Source organism: Saccopteryx bilineata, chromosome 5, assembly GCF_036850765.1.
Source record: "Saccopteryx bilineata isolate mSacBil1 chromosome 5, mSacBil1_pri_phased_curated, whole genome shotgun sequence".
Lineage (NCBI taxonomy): Eukaryota > Metazoa > Chordata > Mammalia > Chiroptera > Emballonuridae > Saccopteryx > Saccopteryx bilineata.
The window spans coordinates 256,892,026-256,913,780 of record NC_089494.1 but is presented as its reverse complement, the minus strand read 5'-3'; the positions used below and the strand labels follow the sequence as shown (position 1 = coordinate 256,913,780).

Sequence of the window (21,755 nt, the reverse complement as noted above, 5' to 3'; positions counted from 1 at the left end):
TGGGGAGACCCGAGATCCTCCCACTCCACCTCCCCCGCCCTTCCTCCAGATCCTCCTCCTCCTCCTCTTCCTCCTCCCTCCTTTTTCTCCTCCTCCATCCTCCTCCTCTCTCCTTCTTCTCCTCCTCTTCCTCCTCCTTCCTCCTACTCCTTCCTCCTCCATCCTCCTCCTCTCTCCTCCTCCCTCCTTCTTCTCCTCCTCCTCCTCCTTCCTCCTCCTCCTCTTCCTCCCTCCTCTCCCTCCCTCCTCTTCCTCCTCCTCTTCCCTCCTCCTCCTCCTCCTTCCTCCTCCTCCTCTTCCTCCCTCCTCTCCCTCCCTCCTCTTCCTCCTCCTCTTCCCTCCTCCTCCTCCTCTTCCTCCTTCTTCTTCCTCCCTCCTCTTCCTCCTCCTCTTCCCTCCTCCTCCTCCCTCTTCCTCCTCCTCCTCCCTCCTCCTCTTCCTCCCTCTTCTTCCTCCCTCCTCCTCCTCCTCCTCTTCCCTCCTTCTCTTCTTCCTCCCTCCTCTTCCTCTTCCTCCCTCCTCTTCCTCCCTCCTCCCCCCTCCTCCTCCTCCTCCCTCCTCTCCCTCCCTCCTCTTCCTCTTCCTCTTCCTTCCTCCTCCTCCTCTTCCCTCCTCCTCCTCCTCTCCCTCCCTCCTCTTCCTCCTCCTCCTCCTCCTCTTCTTCCTCCCTCCTCTTCCCTCCTCCTCCTGCAGGATTGCTGGCACCATGCTCAATGTCAGCACCCAGCACTTACCATTCACATCAGTGAGGCCGGTGCTTTGCATGCACTTCCTCACTTAATCCTCTCCACAGCCCCAGAGGGAGCTGTGAGCCCCATTTTACAGATGATAAAACAGAGGCTTAAAAAGGTGAAATCATTTGCTCAAGGTCAAAGAGGGGAGCCAGGGTTCACACCAATCTCGTCTAATGCCAGAAAGCAGGGTTGCCCAGGAAGTGATTACTGGAAAGGGATATAGTCAGTCAACTGCCAGGAGAGGCAAGCTCACAAGTGTCGGGGGGCCGGGGGGCAGGGCCTCTGGCTCGTGTGCTTGGGCCTGGGAACCGAGATCCCGCCCTGATGGGCAGGTAAACCGCGTGGACAAAGGCGCTCTGTGCAGGGACGGGCCAAGGCAGACAGGAGAGCCGGGGCTGGTTTGAGGGGCTGGCTGAGCAAGGCAGAAAGCAAGGCAGAGGTGCGGGGGGGCCAGAACCCCCTGTGAGTCTCCGATCAGTAACAGCCACCATAAATTTTAATAATCCGCACAGAAGGATTGCTCCCATCTTAGGAGAATTTCTTGATGATTTCCACCCTCTTTAAAAAGAGAGTTTTTCAGGGGCCTGTCAGGGACCGTAGGGGCAGAGCTGGAGAAACTGTCTCACGACTTTCCAGATCTTTCTTTTCCTTAGAGTTCTAATCCTGTTCTGTAATCGTTAGTATTTTGGGCCTAAGCCTCTTCAAGCTGGCAGAACAAAAGCGACCCTTGAGGCCGAGGAGGAAAGGTCGGAAGAAGGTGACCGCCCAGAACCTGTCCGATGGTGACATCAAGCTGCTGGTGAACATTATCCGGGCTTACGACATTCCAGTGCGGAAGCCCACAGCAAGGTGAGAGCCCTCCGGCAGCCCCGCCCACAAAAGGGCGGACTGGGCAGGATCCCGGCCACGTCCATCACCTCTCCAGAGCACGTCCACCCCTGCTTTTAACATAGCGTTATTCTGTGAGGTCGGGGTGTTCTTGCCGATGTCAGAGCCCCATTGGCTGCAAGTAATAGAATTAACTCAGTCAACTTGGGCTCAAGAAGGGATTACTGGGACTGTCTCATGAACTCAAGCACGAGAGGACAGCTGAACTGCACGGTAGACTGTAGAGAACGGAATGGTTCTTCTCAGGCCCCACTGTCTCTCCTGCTCGCTTCCCTCTCTGGGTTTGTTTCCTTCTCCCTGTGATGGAAGTGGTCCTCCCAGCCTGGGTATCACCCACCAAGCATCAGCTCCTCCGGGGCGAACTCAAGCGTCCTAAGTTGGGTCAGGTGTTGATCCGTGGTCAAATCACCCACAGCCAGGGAGACAGGGTACCCAGGACGAGTCTTGGAAAGTTAGGAAACAGTTCTCAGAGACGTGGGTGTGAGCTGGGCAGAAACCCAAAAGGTGTACGTCCTCGGTTCTGACACCTGCCTGCTGTGAGCATAAAGAGGTGACTTCCCTTTTATCTGCTCAGAGAAATGCTATTTCTGCTACATCTCACTACCCCGGGGGCAAAGGGGACTCTCTCAGCCATGGGGGAAGTGGGCCTGAGTTTCTTGTCCCTTGAGAGAACAGAGCCGGGGGAACTGAGAACTGAAACTTCTCGCTGGTGTCCTTGCTGGTGTAATGAGGAGAGTTAGCACGCCTTTCACGCTCACCACATTCTAGGTGCCCTGCCGGGCACTTCCCTATGTCTTCTCCCATCAGCTTCTCAGGGCCCTCACTGCCTCCCTTCACAAAAGGGAAATGGAAGTGAAGGAAGTAGGAGCGGCTTGTCCGAGGTCACCTGGCCCTGGATGAGTGCCAGGCGAGCCTGGGGCACCATCTTTCCTCCACGGGCTTTTCCCTTCAACTTCCTTCTCCCCTCCTCTCGGCCCACTATTCTCCCTGATTTTTGTTTTACTAATTCCTCCCCGCTCCCCGCTACAGAACACCTGACCATCGCCAGCCGTTCCCACCTTTCCCACCAATGAATGCCCACTTTTCGATGCCAGAGCACGGCCTCCTTGAGCCACAGCCCAGCCCGTGCACCCTGCTTGATCAGAGCTCTGCTGTGGAGTGAAACAGTTTTTTTTTGCTGTTGTTGTTCTTGTTCTTTTTTTTCTTAAAAATATTCAAGTATTTGTCTTATTTTTGGTCTCTACTGATTTTTTTTAAGTCTTAAACAATTTAATTCCAATAATACGGGGAAGCACAGCAGATCCTGTGTGTGACGTATTTTAGGGAAGCCTCATCAAGACGGCTCATATGTCAGCTGGACTAAGCCTGCCCAAGTCCGCTACCCTGGCCTCCAGCTAACGAGAGTCTCTCAGCTCTCCCTCTGTACCCTGATGGCCCGTGCTCGTCCGTCCAGTCTAGCATGCATCCCGCTGTGCTGTGACTATTTGTTTACATGTCTGCCTTCTACCCTCATCTGAGCTGGAAGGTGTCTTATTTGTCTTAGGCACCCCAGACCACAGGGCCTAGAGCAGTGGTTCTCAAAGTGTGCGCCGGGGCACACTGGTGCGCCCTAGAAGATTTCCAGGTGTGCCCCATGGTATTCTAGAGAACTATGTGCCTGTTGGGGACCAAAACACCAACAGGGGTTTTGGAGTTTAGATTTTTGGGGGACAGAGGTGTGGGGAATTGGCTGTAAGCTGAAAGTCTGCCCAACACCCCACCTCACTTGCCTGATTAGGTTGCAAAAGGCTGTTAAGCTGTGGTGCTGGATTGTTTACACTACCCCCCATGTTCCCCGGAAAGACTGGAGGCAAGTTTCTTCTATCCTTTGTTTGGTGTAAAGCTAAGATGATATGTATGGTGGGGGTTTTCTGCACTCAACACAATTAAGAGTAAAAAGAGAGAAATTCTACAATGTATTGACGAGGAAATGAGAGTTTGCCTTTCAAATAAATGCCCAAACATTGAAGAAATCACTAGGACACATCAGGCTCATGTTTCTCGTAAACACAATAATGAACAAACTTAACACAATTTTGCCAGGACCTGCTGAATTTATTAAATCTTACTAAAAATTATCTACATATATAAAAAGATAATTTTTTGTCGTTTTTTTTAAATTTTTTAACCCTTCTCTTTTACGAATTCTAAAAAGCATAACTCAAAAAATGTAACATAAAAAATGTTTTTTAATGTCAGAATAAATTTAATTTTGTCATATTTATTTCATTTGATTACCATAAAAGCACGCTAGGACTTTATATATTTTTTCTTTAATATTTGACTTAATTATTATAACATATTTCTCAGAAATTTGTATATAGTGCACCTACAATTATTTGTAGGATTTTAAATGCGCCCCGACTTCAAAGAGTCTGAGAACCACTGGCCTAGTGTACAGTGCTTACCAAATGCTTGTGTAAGAATGGAGTTGGTGGTTTCCTCTGGCAGCTGTTGTGTTAAAATATTCTGCTTTTACCGTCTCATCATGTATCTGACATGCCCATCTGTGGGAAGGTAAGGCGTCTGACAGAAACAGACAACCCTGTCCAGTAATGGATGTGGGATGTGGGGTAAACCATAAAGTTCAGAACAGATAGCCAAGGAACAGGAGGGGAAGGTACCTAGGAGAGGCTCTCTGGAGAGGACCTTTATTTTTTCCTCGAAGAACAGCAGCTCTTGCCTGGCCTGTGGTGGCGCAGTGGATAAAGCGTCGACCTGGAGGACTGAGGTCACCGGTTCAAAACCGTAGGCTTGCCCGGTCAAACACATACAAGAAGCAACTACTATGAGCTGATGCTTCATGCACCTCCACCGCCCCCTCTCCTCTCTCTAAAAACCAATGAATAAAATCTTAAAACACAAAACAAACAAAGAACAGCTCTTTGAAAGAAGTCAAGACCCGTGAATCCTAACTCAAGTTAGGAATCCTGGACCCCCATTTCCCAGCGAGGCTTGGGGGGCCCAGAGGGATGTTTACCTGCGATTTGTAGCTCAAGGTTCCTGGAGAATGCAGGTTCAAAGAAAATATGGTAGTAGAGGTGTTAGACCGAGACAAGGCAGGCTGGCCAGGAAGTTTAGGATTCTGCTATCTGGGAGGGACTGAGGCTCATTTGTGGGGAATAGGCACGTTCTCACTCAGGCCCCTCCTAGGAGAGAGAGAGGAGGAGACTCTGTCCTCCATTCCTAACCATACAGGTGGGTCTGGGACAGGAGTGTAGCGCTCGCTGGGTGGAGGGGCATGACCAGAGCATGCTAGAAACCTTCCGAAGGGTCCACAAGCTCAGAGGGAGTGTCTGTCCCCATAGCCACCAGAGCCATACATACCTCTTTGGGAAAACCGTTTGCTCCATATCTAGTCAGACTTTCCCCATCATGTATGTTTTCTTTTTTTTTTTTTTTTTTTTTAATTTTTTTTTTTTAATAAATTTTTATTAATGGTAATGGGATGACATTAATAAATCAGGGTACATATATTCAAAGAAAACATGTCTAGGTTATTTTGTCATCAAATTATGTTGCAAACCCCTCGCCCAAAGTCAGATTGTCCTCCGTCACCCTCTATCTAGTTCTCTGTGCCCCTCCCCCTCCCCCTAACTCTCTCCCTCCCTCCTATGTCCTCCCTCCCCCCCCACCCTTGGTAACCACCACACTCTTGTCCATGTCTCTTAGTCTCATTTTTATGTTCCACCAATGTATGGAATCATGTAGTTCTTGTTTTTTTCTGATTTGCTTATTTCACTCCTTATAATGTTATCAAGATCCCACCATTTTGCTGTAAATGATCTGATGTCATCATTTCTTATGGCTGAGTAGTATTCCATAGTGTATATGTGCCACATCTTCTTTATCCAGTCTTCTATTGAAGGGCTTTTTGGTTGTTTCCATGTCTTGGCCACTGTGAACAGTGCTGCAATGAACATGGGGCTACATGTGTCTTCACGTATCAATGTTTCTGAGGTTTTGGGGTATATACCCAGTAGAGGGATTGCTGGGTCATAAGGTAGTTCTATTTTCAGTTTTTTGAGGAACCACCATACTTTCTTCCATAATGGTTGTACTACTTTACAGTCCCACCAACAGTGAATGAGGGTTCCTTTTTCTCCACAGCCTCTCCAACATTTGCTATTACCCGTCTTGTTGATAATAGCTAATCTAACAGGAGTGAGGTGGTATCTCATTGTAGTTTTGATTTGCATTTCTCTAATAACTAATGAAGCTGAGCATCTTTTCATATATCTGTTGGCCATTTGTATCTCTTCCTGGGAGAAGTGTCTGTTCATGTCCTCTTCCCATTTTTTTATTGGATTGCTTGTTTGTTTGTTGTTGAGTTTTATGAGTTCTTTGTAAATTTTGGATATTAGGCCCTTATCTGAGCTGTCGTTTGAAAATATCAGTTCCCATATAGTTGGCTGTCTGTTTATTTTGATATCAGTTTCTCTTGCTGAGCAAAAACTTTTAATTTTGATGTAGTCCCATTCATTTATCTTTGCCTTCACTTCTCTTGCCATTGGAGTCAAGTTCATAAAATGTTCTTTAAAACCCAGGTCCATGATTTTAGTACCTATGTCTTCTTCTATGTACTTTATTGTTTCAGGTCTTATATTTAGGTCTTTGATCCATTTTGAATTAATTTTAGTACACGGGGACAGGCTGTAGTCGAGTTTCATTCTTTTGCATGTTGCTTTCCAGTTTTCCCAACACCATTTGTTGAAGAGGCTTTCTTTTCTCCATTGTGTGTTGTTGGCCCCTTTATCAAAGATTATTTGACCATATATATGTGGTTTTATTTCTGGGCTTTCTATTCTGTTCCATTGGTCTGAGTGTCTATTTTTTTGCCAATACTATGCTGTTTTGATTATCGTGGCCCTATAATATAGTTTAAAGTCAGGTATTGTAATGCCCCCAGCTTCATTCTTTTTCCTTAGGATTGTTTTGGCTATTCGGGGTTCTTTATAGTTCCATATAAATCTGATGATTTTTTGTTCCATTTCTTTAAAAAATCTCATAGGGATTTTGATGGGAATTGCATTAAATTTGTATATTGCTTTGGGTAATATGGCCATTTTGATTATATTTATTCTCCCTATCCAAGAACAAGGAATATTTTTCCATCTCATTGTATCTTTTTCGATTTCCCTTAACAATGCTTTGTAATTTTCATTATATAGGTCCTTTACGTTCTTTGTTATGTTTATTCCTAGGTATTTTATTTTTTTTTGTTGCAATCGTGAAGGGGATTATTTTTTTGAGTTCGTTTTCTAATATTTCATTGTTGGCATATAGAAAGGCTATGGACTTTTGTATGTTAATTTTGTATCCTGCGACCTTACTGTATTGGTTTATTGTTTCTAATAATCTTTTTGTGGAGTCCTTCGGGTTTTCGATGTATAGGATCATATCATCAGCAAAAAGTGATAGCTTTACTTCTTCTTTTCCGATATGGATGCCTTTTATTTCTTTGTCTTGTCTGATTGCTCTGGCCAGAACTTCTAGCACCACGTTGAATAAGAGTGGAGAGAGTGGACAACCCTGTCTTGTTCCTGACTTAAGGCAGAAAGTCCTCAGTTTTATGCCGTTTAATAGGATGTTTGCTGATGGTTTATCATATATGGCCTTTATCATGTTGAGATATTTTCCTTCTATACCCATTTTGTTGAGAGTCTTAAACATAAAATTGTGTTGTATTTTATCAAAAGCCTTTTCTGCATCTATTGATAAGATCATGTGGTTTTTGTTCTTTGTTTTGTTGATATGGTGTATTACGTTAACCGTTTTGCGTATGTTGAACCATCCTTGAGATTCTGGGATGAATCCCACTTGATCATGATGTATTATTTTTTTAATATGTTGTTGTATTCGGTTTGCCAGTATTTTGTTTAGTATTTTAGCATCTGTATTCATTAGAGATATTGGTCTGTAGTTTTCTTTCTTTGTGCCATCCTTGCCAGGTTTTGGTATGAGGGTTATGTTGGCCTCATAAAATGTGTTTGGAAGTATTGCTTCTTCTTCAATTTTTTGGAAGACTTTGAGTAGAATAGGAACCAAGTCTTCTTTGAATGTTTGATAGAATTCACTAGTATAACCGTCTGGGCCTGGACTTTTATTTTTGGGGAGATTTTTAATAGTTTTTTCTATTTCCTCCCTGCTGATTGGTCTGTTTAGGCTTTCTGCTTCTTCATGACTCAGTCTAGGAAGGTTGTATTGTTCTAGGAATTTATCCATTTCTTCTAGATTGTTGTATTTGGTGGCATATAATTTTTCATAGTATTCTACAATAATTCTTTGTATTTCTATGATGTCTGTGGTGATCTCTCCTCTTTCATTTTGGATTTTATTTATTTGAGTCCTGTGTCTTTTTTCCTTGGTGAGTCTTGCCAAGGGTTTGTCAATTTTGTTGATCTTTTCAAAGAACCAGCTCCTTGTTTTATTGATTTTTTCTATAGTTTTTCTGTTCTCTATTTCATTTATTTCTGCTCTGATTTTTATTATCTCCTTTCTTCGGCTGGTTTTGGGTTGTCTTTGTTCTTCTTTTTCTAGTTCCTTAAGGTGTGAAGTTAAGTGGTTTACTTCGGCTCTCTCTTGTTTGTTCATATAGGCCTGAAGTGATATGAACTTTCCTCTTATTACTGCTTTTGCTGCATCCCAGAGATTCTGATATGTCGTATTTTCATTTTCATTTGTCTGTATCTATCTTTTGATTTCTGCGCTTATTTCTTCTTTGACCCATTCATTTTTTAGAAGTATGTTGTTTAGTTTCCACATTTTTGTGGGTTTTTCCCCCTCTTTTTTGCAGTTGAATTCTAGTTTCAAGGCTTTATGATCAGAAAATATGCTTGGTACAATTTCAATTTTTCTAAATTTGCTGATATTGTCTTTGTAGCCCAACATATGGTCAATTCTTGAGAATGTTCCATGTACACTAGAGAAAAATGTATACTCTGTCGCTTTGGGATGAAGTGTCCTGTAGATGTCTATCATATCCAGGTGTTCTAGTATTTCGTTTAAGGCCACTATATCTTTATTGATTCTCTGTTTGGATGACCGATCTAGAACCGTCAGCGGTGTATTGAGGTCTCCAAGTATGATTGTATTTTTGTTAGTTTTTGTTTTAAGGTCAATAAGTAGCTGTCTTATATATTTTGGTGCTCCTTGGTTTGGTGCATATATATTAAGGATTGTTATGTCTTCTTGATTCAACTTCCCCTTAATCATTATGAAATGACCATTTTTGTCTCTGAGTACTTTTTCTGTCTTGTAGTCAGCATTATTAGATATGAGTATTGCTACACCTGCTTTTTTTTGGGTGTTGTTTGCTTGGAGTATTGTTTTCCAGCCTTTCACTTTGAATTTGTTTTTATCCTTGTTGCTTAGATGTGTTTCTTGTAGGCAGCATATAGTTGGATTTTCTTTTTTAATCCATTCTGCTACTCTGTGTCTTTTTATTGGTAAGTTTAATCCATTTACATTTAGTGTAATTATTGACACTTGTGGGTTCCCTACTGCCATTTTATAAATTGCTTTCTGTTAGTTTTGTATCTAGTTTGATTCTTCTCTTTTGTTTTTCTATCATTTGTTTTTGTTTGTTTGTGTTCCATACTTCTTTCCTCTGTTGCTACCTTTTTTAAGTCAAGTGTTTTTGTGGTGGTTTTTTTAAGGGTGGTTACCATTAAGTAATGAAAAGGGTACCTACCATATTCATTGTAGTACCCTATCTTATAAGTATTTCTGCACTTCATCATCCTTTGCTACTGTTAATCTCTATCCTCTCCCCCCTTTTTTTCCTTTGTTGTCACAGTTTAAGTTTGGTTTTATTGTGTTCTTGGTGGAGCTGTTACTTGTGGTGTTGTTTTCTTTTGTTCTTTGAATCTGGTTGGAAAACCCCCCTTAGTATTTCCTGGAGTGGGGGCTTTCTGTTGATAAATTCTCTCATCTTTTCTGTATTTGTGAATGTTTTTATATCTCCTTCATACTTGAAGGATAGCTTTGATGGGTATAGTATTCTTGGCTGAAAGTTCCTCTCTTTCAGGGCTTTAAATATTGGGGTCCACTCTCTTCTAGCTTGTAGAGTTTCTGCTGAGAAATCTGATGATAATCTAATAGGCCTTCCTTTATATGTTGTACTCTTCTTTTCCCTGGCTGCCTTGAGAATTTTTTCTTTGTCATTGGTTTGTGTCATCTTTATTATGATGTACCTTGGAGTGGGTTTGTTGGGGTTAAGAAAACTTGGTGTTCTGTTTGCTTCTTGAATTTGAGGCTTTAGTTCCTTCCACAGGCTTGGGAAGTTCTCGTCTATTATTTGTTTGAGTATATTCTCCATTCCATTTTCTTTCTCTTCTCCCTCTGATATACCTATTATTCTTATGTTATTCTTTCTGATGGAGTCAGACAATTCCTGTAGGGCTTTCTCATTTTTTATTATTTTTGAGTCTCTTTCTTCTTCTCTCTGTTGTGCCTCAAGTTGTTTGTCTTCTATTTCACTAATCCTATCTTCAATCTGGGCTGTTCTGTTAGCTAAGCTTGTTACCTCGTTTTTCAGCTCGTGAATTGAGTTTTTCATTTCTGTTTGATTTGTTTTTATAGTTTCAATTTCCTTGGTAATATATTCTTTGTGTTCATTGAGTTGTTTTCTGATCTCCCTATATTGCCTGTGTTTTCTTGTATATCTCTGAGTATTTTTAAGATTTCTATTTTAAATTCTCTGTCATTTAGCTCCAAGGCTTCCAATATGTTAAGTCTTTTCTCCATAGATTTTTCCACATCTATTTGTGTTACCTCTCTTTCTTTTGTATCCATAATATTCGATTTCCTCTTTCTTATCGGCATCTGAGGGTGGTCTTATTGATAGCACTAATTAGAATTAATAAAGAGTAAAAAGAAAAAAAAAAAGGGTAAAACACCCCACAAAAAAAAACAGTAATAATTTATTATTTCCCCCTTTTTTTCTCTCTTCTCTTTCCCTCCTCTCCCCTCCTCAGGGAAATATCGTGCCTATAATGGAGGGCCTGATTTGGGGTGAAGAGTTCAAGGGGCAAAAAAAGGGAGTAGGGACCTACTAAATGCAAAAAAAAAAAAAAAAAAAAGGAAGAAAATCTTAGACAAGCATAAGATGATTTGCTTGTAAGTGATGGTCAACTAAGAGATATAATGAGAGGGATAAGAGGGAATCAGAAAAAAAGACCAAAAACGAATAATAAAGAAGAAAAAATAAAAATAATAAGTAAAAATCTGTTGTATTAAGTGGAGCGAAGACTAAATACAATGGAGACCTTGGGTTGGGAGGACCCAAAATGCCACAAAAATAAACAAACAAGAGAAAAAAAAATAAAAACAAAAGCAAAAAAGAGAAATAAAGCCAAAAAAAAGCCTTGAGTCCCAAATTAACTAATTTGTTTGTGATTGAGGATTATATGGGAGGAAAGTAAAATGAGAAAAGAAAAAACGAATAGAAAGGAAAAAATAAGAAAAAGAGAAAAACGAAGGAAGAAATAAAATAGGAGGAGAAAAAAACAAAATAAAGCAAGACAAAAAAAAAACAAAAGAGGAGAGAGTGAGAGTTAAGTGTTTTGGAGTATAACCTTAAAGGAGGGTGAGGATGAAGAAGAAAAATAAAATGCAACACTCATGGGTAGTGTAGTTCAAGAAAGGGGAAGCATAAGATGGGCAGAGAATAGAAGGACCGAGGTGGAGGAAATAAAGGCAAAAAGATAGAAAAAATTAGTGGATCAAGTTGTAAAGTCTGTGGGTTTTTCTTGATTTTGAGAGGTTAACTTCTTCCTTTTTCTTTTCTCTCCCTCTTCCTAGTCGGTGACTCTGTACCCCAGGCTCTGCCCCTGTGTCACTCTTAGGTAGGGATTTGCAGTTGATGGGATTCTATGGCAATGTCATATAATTGGCTTTAGTCTTGCTGGAAGTAAAGGCTTGTTGGCGTTTGCAGGGTCCAACGATGAGAGAGTTTGCTTTCCTGGATTCTCTCTCCTAGTCCCCCCTTTCTGAATTAGCAGCCTGGTGATCCAGCTATAAGGCTGCAACTGCTTCTGCCTGGGGAGTAAGAGGCTCAAAGAGCTGGGAAATCCCCACTCTATCCCCACTCAGTGCAAGGCTTTGGGAAAGGCTCTGAGAGTCATGGCCTCCAGTGTAATCAGGCGGGGGTGGGAGTCAATTGTTGTCAAGGTGACTGTTCAGCACCTATCATTTAGTTGGACCTCTCAACCCAGGCTTTCCACACTTTGTAGCCTGTTTTTGCAGGGAAGAAGAGGCACTAGTCTCTGCTTACGACTAGTGTAGTATAGACCTTATTATCTGCCAAGTCCTTCTTGTTAGCGTTTATCCCTGAATATGGAGGCTCTATCAATCACAAGTTGCCCCCGCCCCTTTAGCGAGAGGCACTAAAAAATATCACGCCTCTTGTCTTGAATCGCTGAACTGAGAGAGATCTTATCAATTAGAACCGAGGGTGCGCAGATTTTATGGGTTAAGCTAATTTCAGTGATTGGGTCGCAGCTGTGTTTCCGAAGGTATTTTAGGCTGCCTGCGCACACCCCTCCCCCAACGCTTGATTGTTAGCTTGAATGGCTGGGTGAGGTGCCCCGCCCACGGAGAGGATCTCCCAAGCCTCTCCCGCTCGCCCCGCCGCTGGCGGCTGGACTGCACCAGGCGCAGGATAATGGAGCCCCCTGGGTGTGCGGGCCAGTACGGCGCCCTGGGCGCGTGGAATGCCCAAGGCACGCGCGCGAATGGGGCACTCCGGGCACCGGTGGCCGGCGACCCCCACTCGCAGTGTGCGGGCCGCTGGGAACGTCAGCGGTGCTCAACCGGACCGGGCTCGCGCGCGGCGGCTCGTGGCGGCCGCTCGCGGTGGCGGTTCCACGGGGGCTCGCGGCAGCTCGCGGTGGCGGTTCCGCGGGGGCTCGCGGCTGCTCACGGTCGCGGTTCCGCGGCGGCTCGTGGCGGCAGCTCGCGGTGGCGGTTCGCGGGGGCTCGCGGTGGCGGCTCGCGACGTCCGCTCGGGGCGGCTCGCGGTTCCCAAGTATATGGGCTGACTCACCGCAGGGGCACTCCCTCGTGGCTTGAATGAGCGTCGCTGCTGCGGTAGCTTCCTCCACACCCTCGTCTCTCAGATTCAAGTGATAACAGTCCTTTTGCTTTCAGTTTGTGTGGAACTCCGGAATGCTCCGAGGATAAATTTTTCTGTTTCTAGTTGATAAATTTGTTGTGATTTAGGGGAGAGCTGTCGGACGCGCTTCTCACGGCGCCATTTCCGTGACGTCCTCATGTATGTTTTCATACGTTTCCCCTCCTAGCAAACTCCAGCAGCCGTTGAGATCTTCCAGGGCTTCTGGCGACAAGCGTGCTGCGTCCCCGACCGCACACAGCCCGACCCCCAGTGCCGACTACCCCCTCGGCCAGGTGAGACCCCCAGACGCCGGAGCTCTGCCCAGAACTCTACCCCTTATGTTTTGAAGAATTACCTAGAAACTTCCTAGTCTGTTTTCTGCTGCTCTTTTTTTTTTTTTTTTTTTTTTTTTTTTTTTGGAAGCATACTATTTAATAAACAGATCTCTGCTAAGAGCGAAATAATTCAATTAACTGTCATGGACTCTTACAATCTGCTTTTGATCTTAAGGTTTTAGTGCGTCCTTTCGTGGAAGTTTCTTTCCAACGAACAGTGTGCCGTACGACGACGGCCGAGGGGCCGAACCCCAGCTGGAACGAGGAACTGGAGCTTCCGTTCAGGTGAGCACCCGGCTCTCTTGAGAGCAGAGTTTTTCCATCGCTGACCCGAGGACTGGTCTGTGGAAGGGTTCACCACCCTGATGCTGTATGAAGGCTGGAGGCCCGATGATCTCAGTCAGATTCGTTTATGCTCACGGCGATTTCTGCCCTAGTGGTCCCCAAAATCATTCTGCTATTTTCATTGGTCCCCACGTGTAAAAAAGGTTGAAAACTGCTGCTTTGGAGAACTATAGGACAGCTTAAAGACCTCTGCAGGGGACGCCAGCGCAGGGAGAAGTGGTTGCAGTGGCAGCTGTGCAGCTGGTGAGCTGAACCCAGAGCCAGGAGTCCTGACCCCAGGCCCCGGGTTTCTCCTCATCCACAACGGGCTCCCCTCGAGGAGAAAGCGGGAAAGTGCCCCGTGTGTGACGCTCGAGCTCACTGCTGGACCCTGCACACCGAGAGGGAAGGGTTTGCCCCGGGCTCCGGGGACCCCGCACACCGAGAGGGAGGGGTTTGCTCCGGGCTCCGGGGACCCCGCACACCGAGAGGGAGGGGTTTGCTCCGGGCTCCGGGGACCCCGCACACCGAGAGGGAAGGGTTTGCTCCGGGCTCCGGCCGCTGACCGCCCAGCCTCCCGTTCCCTTCACCCCGCCCTACTCTGCTTTGCCTTATTTCCTTGTCTCCCCAACTCCGGAAGCTGTGCGTAAACTGGAAACTCCCTCGTTCTCATAAATGATGGTTTTTCCATACCAGAAATACATAGACACTTTAAAAAGAAGGAAATTTTACTACTTACAACAGCATGCATGGATGGACCTATAGACTATTATATTAAGTGAAATAAGCCAGTCAGAGAAAGACAAGTACCTTATGGTTCTATTCGTATGTGGCATCGAATGAACAAAATAAGCTGGCAAACAAAACAGAAACAGACTTACGGATACAGAGAACTGACTGCTGGCGGTCTGGGGAGGGCGGGGCTGAGGGGCTGGATGAACAAAGGTCAAGGGATGAAGCAAAAGGAAAAAACAAAACCCCAGACACAGAAACAGTGTGGTGATTCCCCGGGAACGGAGGGTGGTGGGAGGTGGAAGAGGGCAGGGGAGGTACGTGGGGACCAGAGGGGGCTGGACCTGGGCTGGGAGCACAGGGGGGGGGTACGTGGGGACCAGAGGGGGCTGGACCTGGGCTGGGAGCACACAGGGGGGAGTACGTGGGGACCAGAGGGGGCTGGACCTGGGCTGGGAGCACACGGGGGGGGGGGGGTACGTGGGGACCAGAGGGGGCTGGACCTGGGCTGGGAGCACACGGGGGGGGGGGGTACGTGGGGACCAGAGGGGGCTGGACCTGGGCTGGGAGAACACAGGGGGGAGTACGTGGGGACCAAAGGGGGCTGGACCTGGGCTGGGAGCACACGGGGGGGGGGGTACGTGGGGACCAGAGGGGGCTGGACCTGGGCTGGGAGCACACAGGGGGGGGTACATGGGGACCAGAGGGGGCTGGACCTGGGCTGGGAGCACACGGGGGGGGGGGGGTACGTGGGGACCAGAGGGGGCTGGGCCTGGGCTGGGAGCACACGGGGGGGGGGGGTACGTGGGGACCAGAGGGGGCTGGACCTGGGCTGGGAGCACACGGGGGGGGGGGTACGTGGGGACCAGAGGGGGCTGGACCTGGGCTGGGAGCACACAGGGGAGGAGGGGTACGTGGGGACCAGAGGGGGCTGGACCTGGGCTGGGAGCACACGGGGGGGGGTACGTGGGGACCAGAGGGGGCTGGACCTGGGCTGGGAGCACACGGAGGGGGTACGTGGGGACCAGAGAGGGCTGGACCTGGGCTGGGAGCACACAGGGGGGGGGTACGTGGGGACCAGAGGGGGCTGGGCCTGGGCTGGGAACACACGGGGGGGGGTACGTGGGGACCAGAGGGGGCTGGACCTGGGCTGGGAGCACACAGGGGGGAGTACGTGGGGACCAGAGGGGGCTGGGCCTGGGCTGGGAGCACACGGGGGGGGTACGTGGGGACCAGAGGGGGCTGGGCCTGGGCTGGGAGCACACGGGGGGGGGGGGGGAGTACGTGGGGACCAGAGGGGGCTGGGCCTGGGCTGGGAGCACACGGGGGGGTACGTGGGGACCAGAGGGGGCTGGGCCTGGGCTCGGAGCACATGGGGGGGTACGTGGGGACCAGAGGGGGCTGGGCCTGGGCTGGGAACACATGGGGGGGAGTACGTGGGGACCAGAGGGGGCTGGGCCTGGGCTGGGAGCACACGGGGGGGGGATGTGGAGACCAGAGGGGGCTGGACCTGGGCTGGGAGCACATGGGGGGGAGTACGTGGGGACCAGAGGGGGCTGGACCTGGGCTGGGAGCACATAGGGGGGGGTACGTGGGGACCAGAGGGGGCTGGACCTGGGCTGGGAGCACAGGGGCCGGTACGTGGGGACCAGAGGGGGCTGGACCTGGGCTGGGAGCACAGGGGGGGTATGTGGGGACCAGAGGGGGCTTGACCTGGGCTGGGAGCACACAGGGGGGGAGTACGTGGGGACCAGAGGGGGCTGGACCTGGGCTGGGAGCACAGGGGGGGTATGTGGGGACCAGAGGGGGCTTGACCTGGGCTGGGAGCACACAGGGGGGGAGTACATGGGGACCAGAGGGGGCTGGACCTGGGCTGGGAGCACATGGGGGGGTACGTGGGGACCAGAGGGGGCTGGACCTGGGCTGGGAGCACAGGGGGGGGTATGTGGGGACCAGAGGGGGCTTGACCTGGGCTGGGAGCACACAGGGGGGGGAGTATGTGGGGACCAGAGGGGGCTGGACCTGGGCTGGGAGCACACAGGGGGGGTACGTGGGGACCAGAGGGGGCTGGACCTGGGCTGGGAGCACAGGGGGGGTACGTGGGGACCAGAGGGGGCTGGACCTGGGCTGGGAGCACACAGGGGTGGTACGTGGGGACCAGAGGGGGCTGGACCTGGGCTGGGAGCACACGGGGGGGGTACGTGGGGAGCAGAGGGGGCTGGACCTGGGCTGGGAGCACACGGCGGGGGTACGTGGGGACCAGAGGGGGCTGGACCTGGGCTGGGAGCACACGGGGGGGGTACGTGGGGACCAGAGGGGGCTGGACCTGGGCTGGGAGCACACGGGGGGCGGTACGTGGGGACCAGAGGGGGCTGGACCTGGGCTGGGAGCACACGGGGGGCGGTACGTGGGGACCAGAGGGGGCTGGGCCTGGGCTGGGAGCACACGGGGGGGGTACGTGGGGACCAGAGGGGGCTGGACCTGGGCTGGGAGCCCACGGGGGGGGGTACGTGGAGACCAGAGGGGGCTGGACCTGGGCTGGGAGCACACAGTGCCGTGTCCAGGTGATGTGCTATAGAGTTGTGCACTTGAAATCTGTGTCATTTTATTACTCAATGTCACCCCAATAAATTAAATAAACAAAACACATATACATAAATATATTTAAAATTTTTGATGAAAGGCTTTTAGCTATTTAAGAATCATCTCATTTTTTTTCCATTGATTTGAGAGAAACAGAGAGAGGAAGAGAGAGACAGAGAGAGGGAGGGAGGAAGAGAAAGAAAGAAGCATCAACTCACTGTTTCACTTAGTTGTTCCATTTAGCTGTGCCCTGATTGATTGCTTATCCTACGTGCCCTGAGCAGGGGGCATGCCCATGACCTCTGGCATGCCAGGTCAATGCTTTATCTGTTGAGTTACCTGGCCAGGGCTATCTCACAGCTTGAAGCATCCTTAGAAATTATCTAGTCCCTCAAAGAAGGGGAAAGGTTTAGTCAAATTATGTATACAGCCTGACCAGGCGGTGGTGCAGTGGATAGAGCGTCAGACTGGGATGCAGAAGACCCAGGTTCAAGACCCCCGAGGTCACCAGCTTAAGCGTGGGCTCATCTGGTTTGAGCAAAGCTCACCAGCTTGGACCCAAGGTCGCTGGCTTGAGCAAGGGGTTACTCAGTCTGCTGTAGGCCCACAGTCAAGGCACATATGAGAAAGCAATCAATGAACAACTAAGGGGTCACATCGAGAAACTGATGATTGATGCTTCTCATCTCTCTCTGTTCCTGTCTGTCTGTCCCTATCTACCCCTCTCTCTGACTCTCTCTCTCTGTCCCTGTAAAAAAAATAAAATTAAATTAAAATTAAAAAAATTATGTATCCATAACACACAGATACAGAAAGCGGGGCAGCAGTAGCCAGAGGGCAGGGGTGCAGGGAGGAGAGGCAGAGGGGGTGGAACGGAGGTGGAGAGAGACTTTGCACGGGGTGGGCGCACGATGAGCTGGGGCAGGGTGTTATATGAGTGGAACACTTGAAACCAAGTCAACACAATAAATTAAAAATAAAAATTTTAAGTTAAAAAAATGTTTTAAAGAGCTAAAAAAAAAAAAGAAAAAGAAAAAAGAAATGATCTAGTCCAATGCTCTACTTTTGTAGAAAAGAAACTAAAACACAAAGATAGAAGGTGACTTGCTTAAGGTTCCAGGTGTCCCCAAACTACGGCTCCCTGAGGCCATTTATCCGGCCTCCGCCGCACTTCCGGAAGGGGCACCTCTTTCATTGGTGGTCAGTGAGAGGAGCACTGTATGTGGCGGCCCTCCAATGGTCTGAGGGACAGTGAACTGGCCCCCTGTGTAAAAAATTTGGGGACCCCTGGAAACAGTAAATTGGAGACAAAGCAGCCACACGACAATGGGAGGTTCGTGACCGGGGACAGGTCTGCCAGAGAAGCACTTCCCAGGAGCGTGGGAAGTCTGCGCACCAGATCCAGGGGCCGCGGGAGACCTTGAGGTGGCCCGTATGTGTGTGTGTGTGTGTGTGTAGCCCTTGAACAAACCCCATGTGTGGCTGGGCCCCGGGGCCAGCTGGCTCCTTGCAAAGCTCACCATGGGGGGAGGGTGGGAAGAGGCGGAGGCTCCCTAGGACAGGACAGCCGACAGAGGGCTCGGTGCCTCTCTGGTTGGGGGTCGGCACCATGTCATAGTCCCCATCCCTGTGCCAGAGAAACCCTTAGACGGAAGCCCTGCCTTTAATCTTCACATCTGTGCTCATGGATCAGTATTTCTCACATTTTGACAGTGGAGTGCTCATTATTTCTACTGTCCCCATTTTCACGGTCCCTTGTCATGTGTGCCCATTCGCAGGGCCCCAAACGGGGACTACAGCACGGCCAGTTTGCAGTCGGTGAAGGATGACGTGTTCATTAACGTTTTTGACGAAGTGCTGTATGACGTCTTAGAGGTGAGTTCACAGTTCGAGGAAGGCGTCTGCGCTCATTGTCAGCTCCTCTATCCACTAGGTAAGACCCAGACCCATTTTCCGTCTTTCCTGTATTTTAAATGCCTGAGACTTCCCATGTACCAATGGGGTAAGGGAGAAGGGAGACAGACGACCAGGTTTTTTTATTTTCAGTTGAGCGTCTACCATGTTCCAGGAATTGTATTGGCTGCTTTTCATCCATCTTTTTTTATTTAATTCTGAAATAATGCTATGAAGTAGGTTGTGAAGTCTCCAATTTATTAATGAGGAGCCTGAGGTTCAGACTGAGCCTCGGGTCATAAAACCATTAAGGATCTGAACCAGAATGTGACTCAGGTCCGTCTCTAACCTAAGCCATGCGCGCTTTCAGCCCAAATCGTGCCGCTCTCCTGTCATGTAATTTATTCAGTGGGTGTCTGGAGTTCTTAAACAATTGTTACTACCCACCCACCCACCCCTTTAGGATGACCGGGAAAGAGGACACGGAATCCACACTCGTATTGAGAGACACTGGTTGGGATGTGTGAAAATTCCGTTCAGCACAATATATTTCCAAGCAAGGGTAAGTAAGCACCTAAGGTCAGAAGTCCATGGGACCAGGTAGGGACCTGCTCTATCCCTTTTCCTGTTAAAGTTTCGTTTGTGGGTATGTTCCATCGAGACTGAGCAAAGCCGCCTTGGAAACATAAAAACCTCTATATAAAGCCATTGATTTTCAGCCCACTGTTCACCACTTATTAAACATCTGTCTTCCTTAGGCTTAGCTGTTACTGTGTGACTGCTCTGATCTGAGGTGTTTGTAAACATTTAAATAGAAGTGAAGGAGAAGGTGAAACAAAGTGGACACCTGTCCAGGTGACCAAGCGGAATGGACAGGCGCCCGAAAGTCACTTGAACAGTTAGGACACTTGATGGTCTGTCTAGTCAAGTGCATTTCCTGAATGCTTCGAGAGTCCTCACTATGTCAAACATGGAAAATGTTTAGTAGAGACTCGCTCAACTAGGACACCCTTCTCCGGAGTTTAGCTATTTTTCTAAAGGGATCCATTAGGTTAGCAACTCTTGAATGACTTACTGCCACTCATCTGGGACAGTTAAGATTCTAAAATAGCTTCTATATCTGGTTATTAAGTCCATAGCAACAGGAGGCTTTGAGCCACAGGACTGTGGCTAATCTCCACAGCTAAGGAAGGACCAGTTTGATCCCTCACGCGATGGGCACAGAGAGCCGTGCTGTCTGGGCCACAGGGTCTCCAGCGAGGCCAAGACCAAAACTCAGCTCGGAGAGGCGTGGCTTGGCTGGAATCTTAAAGATTATTTAGAATTGCACCCCTTCCTAGGCAAAGGGACAGTCTGCAGGGGATGCTGCCGTGGTGTGTTTGCTAACAGAATTCACATTTCGGTCTGACCTATGGTAGCGCAGTGGATAAAGTATCGACCTGGAATGCTGAGGTCGCCAGTTCAAAACCCTGGCCTTGCCTGGCCTGGGCACATATGGGAGTTGATGCTTCCTACTCCTCTCCCCTTTATTTCTCTCTCTCCCCCTCTTCCTATCTTCTCTCTAAAGTGAATAAAGTCTAAAATAAATAAATAAATAAATAAAAGTATTCACATTTCCCCTTTGAATAAATTTTCAATTAAAAGATATTGCTTGAAGCACATCATTTTCCAACTGAAACTGCCCGTGTCATTAGCCATTGCCGAATTTCTCATTTGGAAGAGTTCTCGGAAGAACTTATTCTAAACCCCTTCTTGATGAATGAATCTCCTTGACTATGTCCAGGTAACTTCCACTCCTCCCTACATGGCATATTCACTTAGAATTTAAGCTCTTTCTCTGTTTCTCCTGAGACACAAATGCCACTAAAGACTGCGACAAAAAAACTGGATTCTATAATTTCCCATTCCAGCGCAGGCTTGTAGCCCCGGACAGTCTTTTACCAACATTCTGTTGCTTTGACCGCGCGAGAGAGAAGTTCTGCCCTTCTGAACCTCCGCATGTCAGGTCATCTTGTAAAGGTGGCTTGCAGTCTCTTCGGCCCACATTTACTGGGCGTCTGCTGTGTGTACAGAACACTGCCACATACTAGGGAAGGGTGATGTGTCACACAAGGGAGTGAAACACTGATTCTACTCAACGACAGCGACTTTGGGTGAAAACGCTAAGTATGCACACAACTCCAGAGTCTGACAGAATGTGTCAGTGTAGCCAATGAAAGAAACCAACTGCGTGCGAGGCTGGTGGGGATGACAAACTAATTCATGAAGGCGACAGCGTCTGACCGGAGCCTTGAACCGTCCCTTAGGATTCTGAAAGGTGGGGACGGGAGGCGGAGGATCCGGAAAGGGGGCTGGCTCCAGCCGACACCCGCTGAGCAGTTAGCCAAAGGGTTGGCGTTTCTCTTAGTGTTTTACATCTGCGGATGCATGCAGCACACACGGCCACCTTGCAAAGTAGTACTATTATTGTCTCCTTTTTACAAACGTGTGAACTGAGACACTTGGGGGTTAATTCAGGATGTGAGCCCGAGTGACCTTGTGTTGCTATCAACTTGTGTTGATATGAGTTCACAGTCTGCTGACCCCAGAAAAGAAGACAGGGGAAAGAGAGCCCTTCCTGTGGGCACTTACGGACACTGGGCTGGAAAGACGGGCTGAGGCTTGTGTGGCAATTCCAGGCCGTCTTCACTGAACTCTTCAGACAGTGAGGTGTTGACGCTTAGCTGCCGTTGAACTTCTGTTGGAAAAGGACCAGGATGCTGACCAAGTCATATTTTCTTCACAGATTGATGGGACATTTAAAATAGATACGCCCCCCGTCCTTCTGGGCTACAGTAAGGAGCGGAGCGTGGCCCCTGAGCGGGGTTTTGACCCTGTCCAAAGCCTCAGCAAAGGCGCCTACATCACCCTGTTCATCACCATCGAGCCTCAGCTGGTCCCCGCGGAGTCGGTCCGTGAGAAGGTGAGTCTGTCTACACTTCGGAATCACGTCTGACGTTGACGAAACGCCAGGCCCGCTTGCTCGGCCATGCGTGTGTACACGTGGGCCGCGCTCCCTCTCCAGCGCCCACGTGGTACTCGTTCAGCGTGGCCAGAACGAAGGGGGGAGCC

General features: G+C 48.3%; 1 protein-coding gene across 7 annotated transcripts in view; it reads left to right on the top strand.

Moving 5' to 3' along the window:
• CC2D2A (coiled-coil and C2 domain containing 2A) overlaps positions 1–21,755 on the top strand; it is a 121,071-nt gene that overhangs the window by 75,978 nt on the left and 23,338 nt on the right. For all 7 annotated transcript variants that reach the window (XM_066280078.1, XM_066280076.1, XM_066280077.1 and 4 more), the window contains 6 exons: positions 1,416–1,583; positions 12,965–13,070; positions 13,288–13,397; positions 18,530–18,626; positions 19,108–19,206; positions 21,430–21,606. In XM_066280078.1, the coding sequence (XP_066136175.1) occupies positions 1,416–1,583; positions 12,965–13,070; positions 13,288–13,397; positions 18,530–18,626; positions 19,108–19,206; positions 21,430–21,606 (757 nt within the window). The remainder of the gene's footprint in view (positions 1–1,415; positions 1,584–12,964; positions 13,071–13,287; positions 13,398–18,529; positions 18,627–19,107; positions 19,207–21,429; positions 21,607–21,755) is intronic.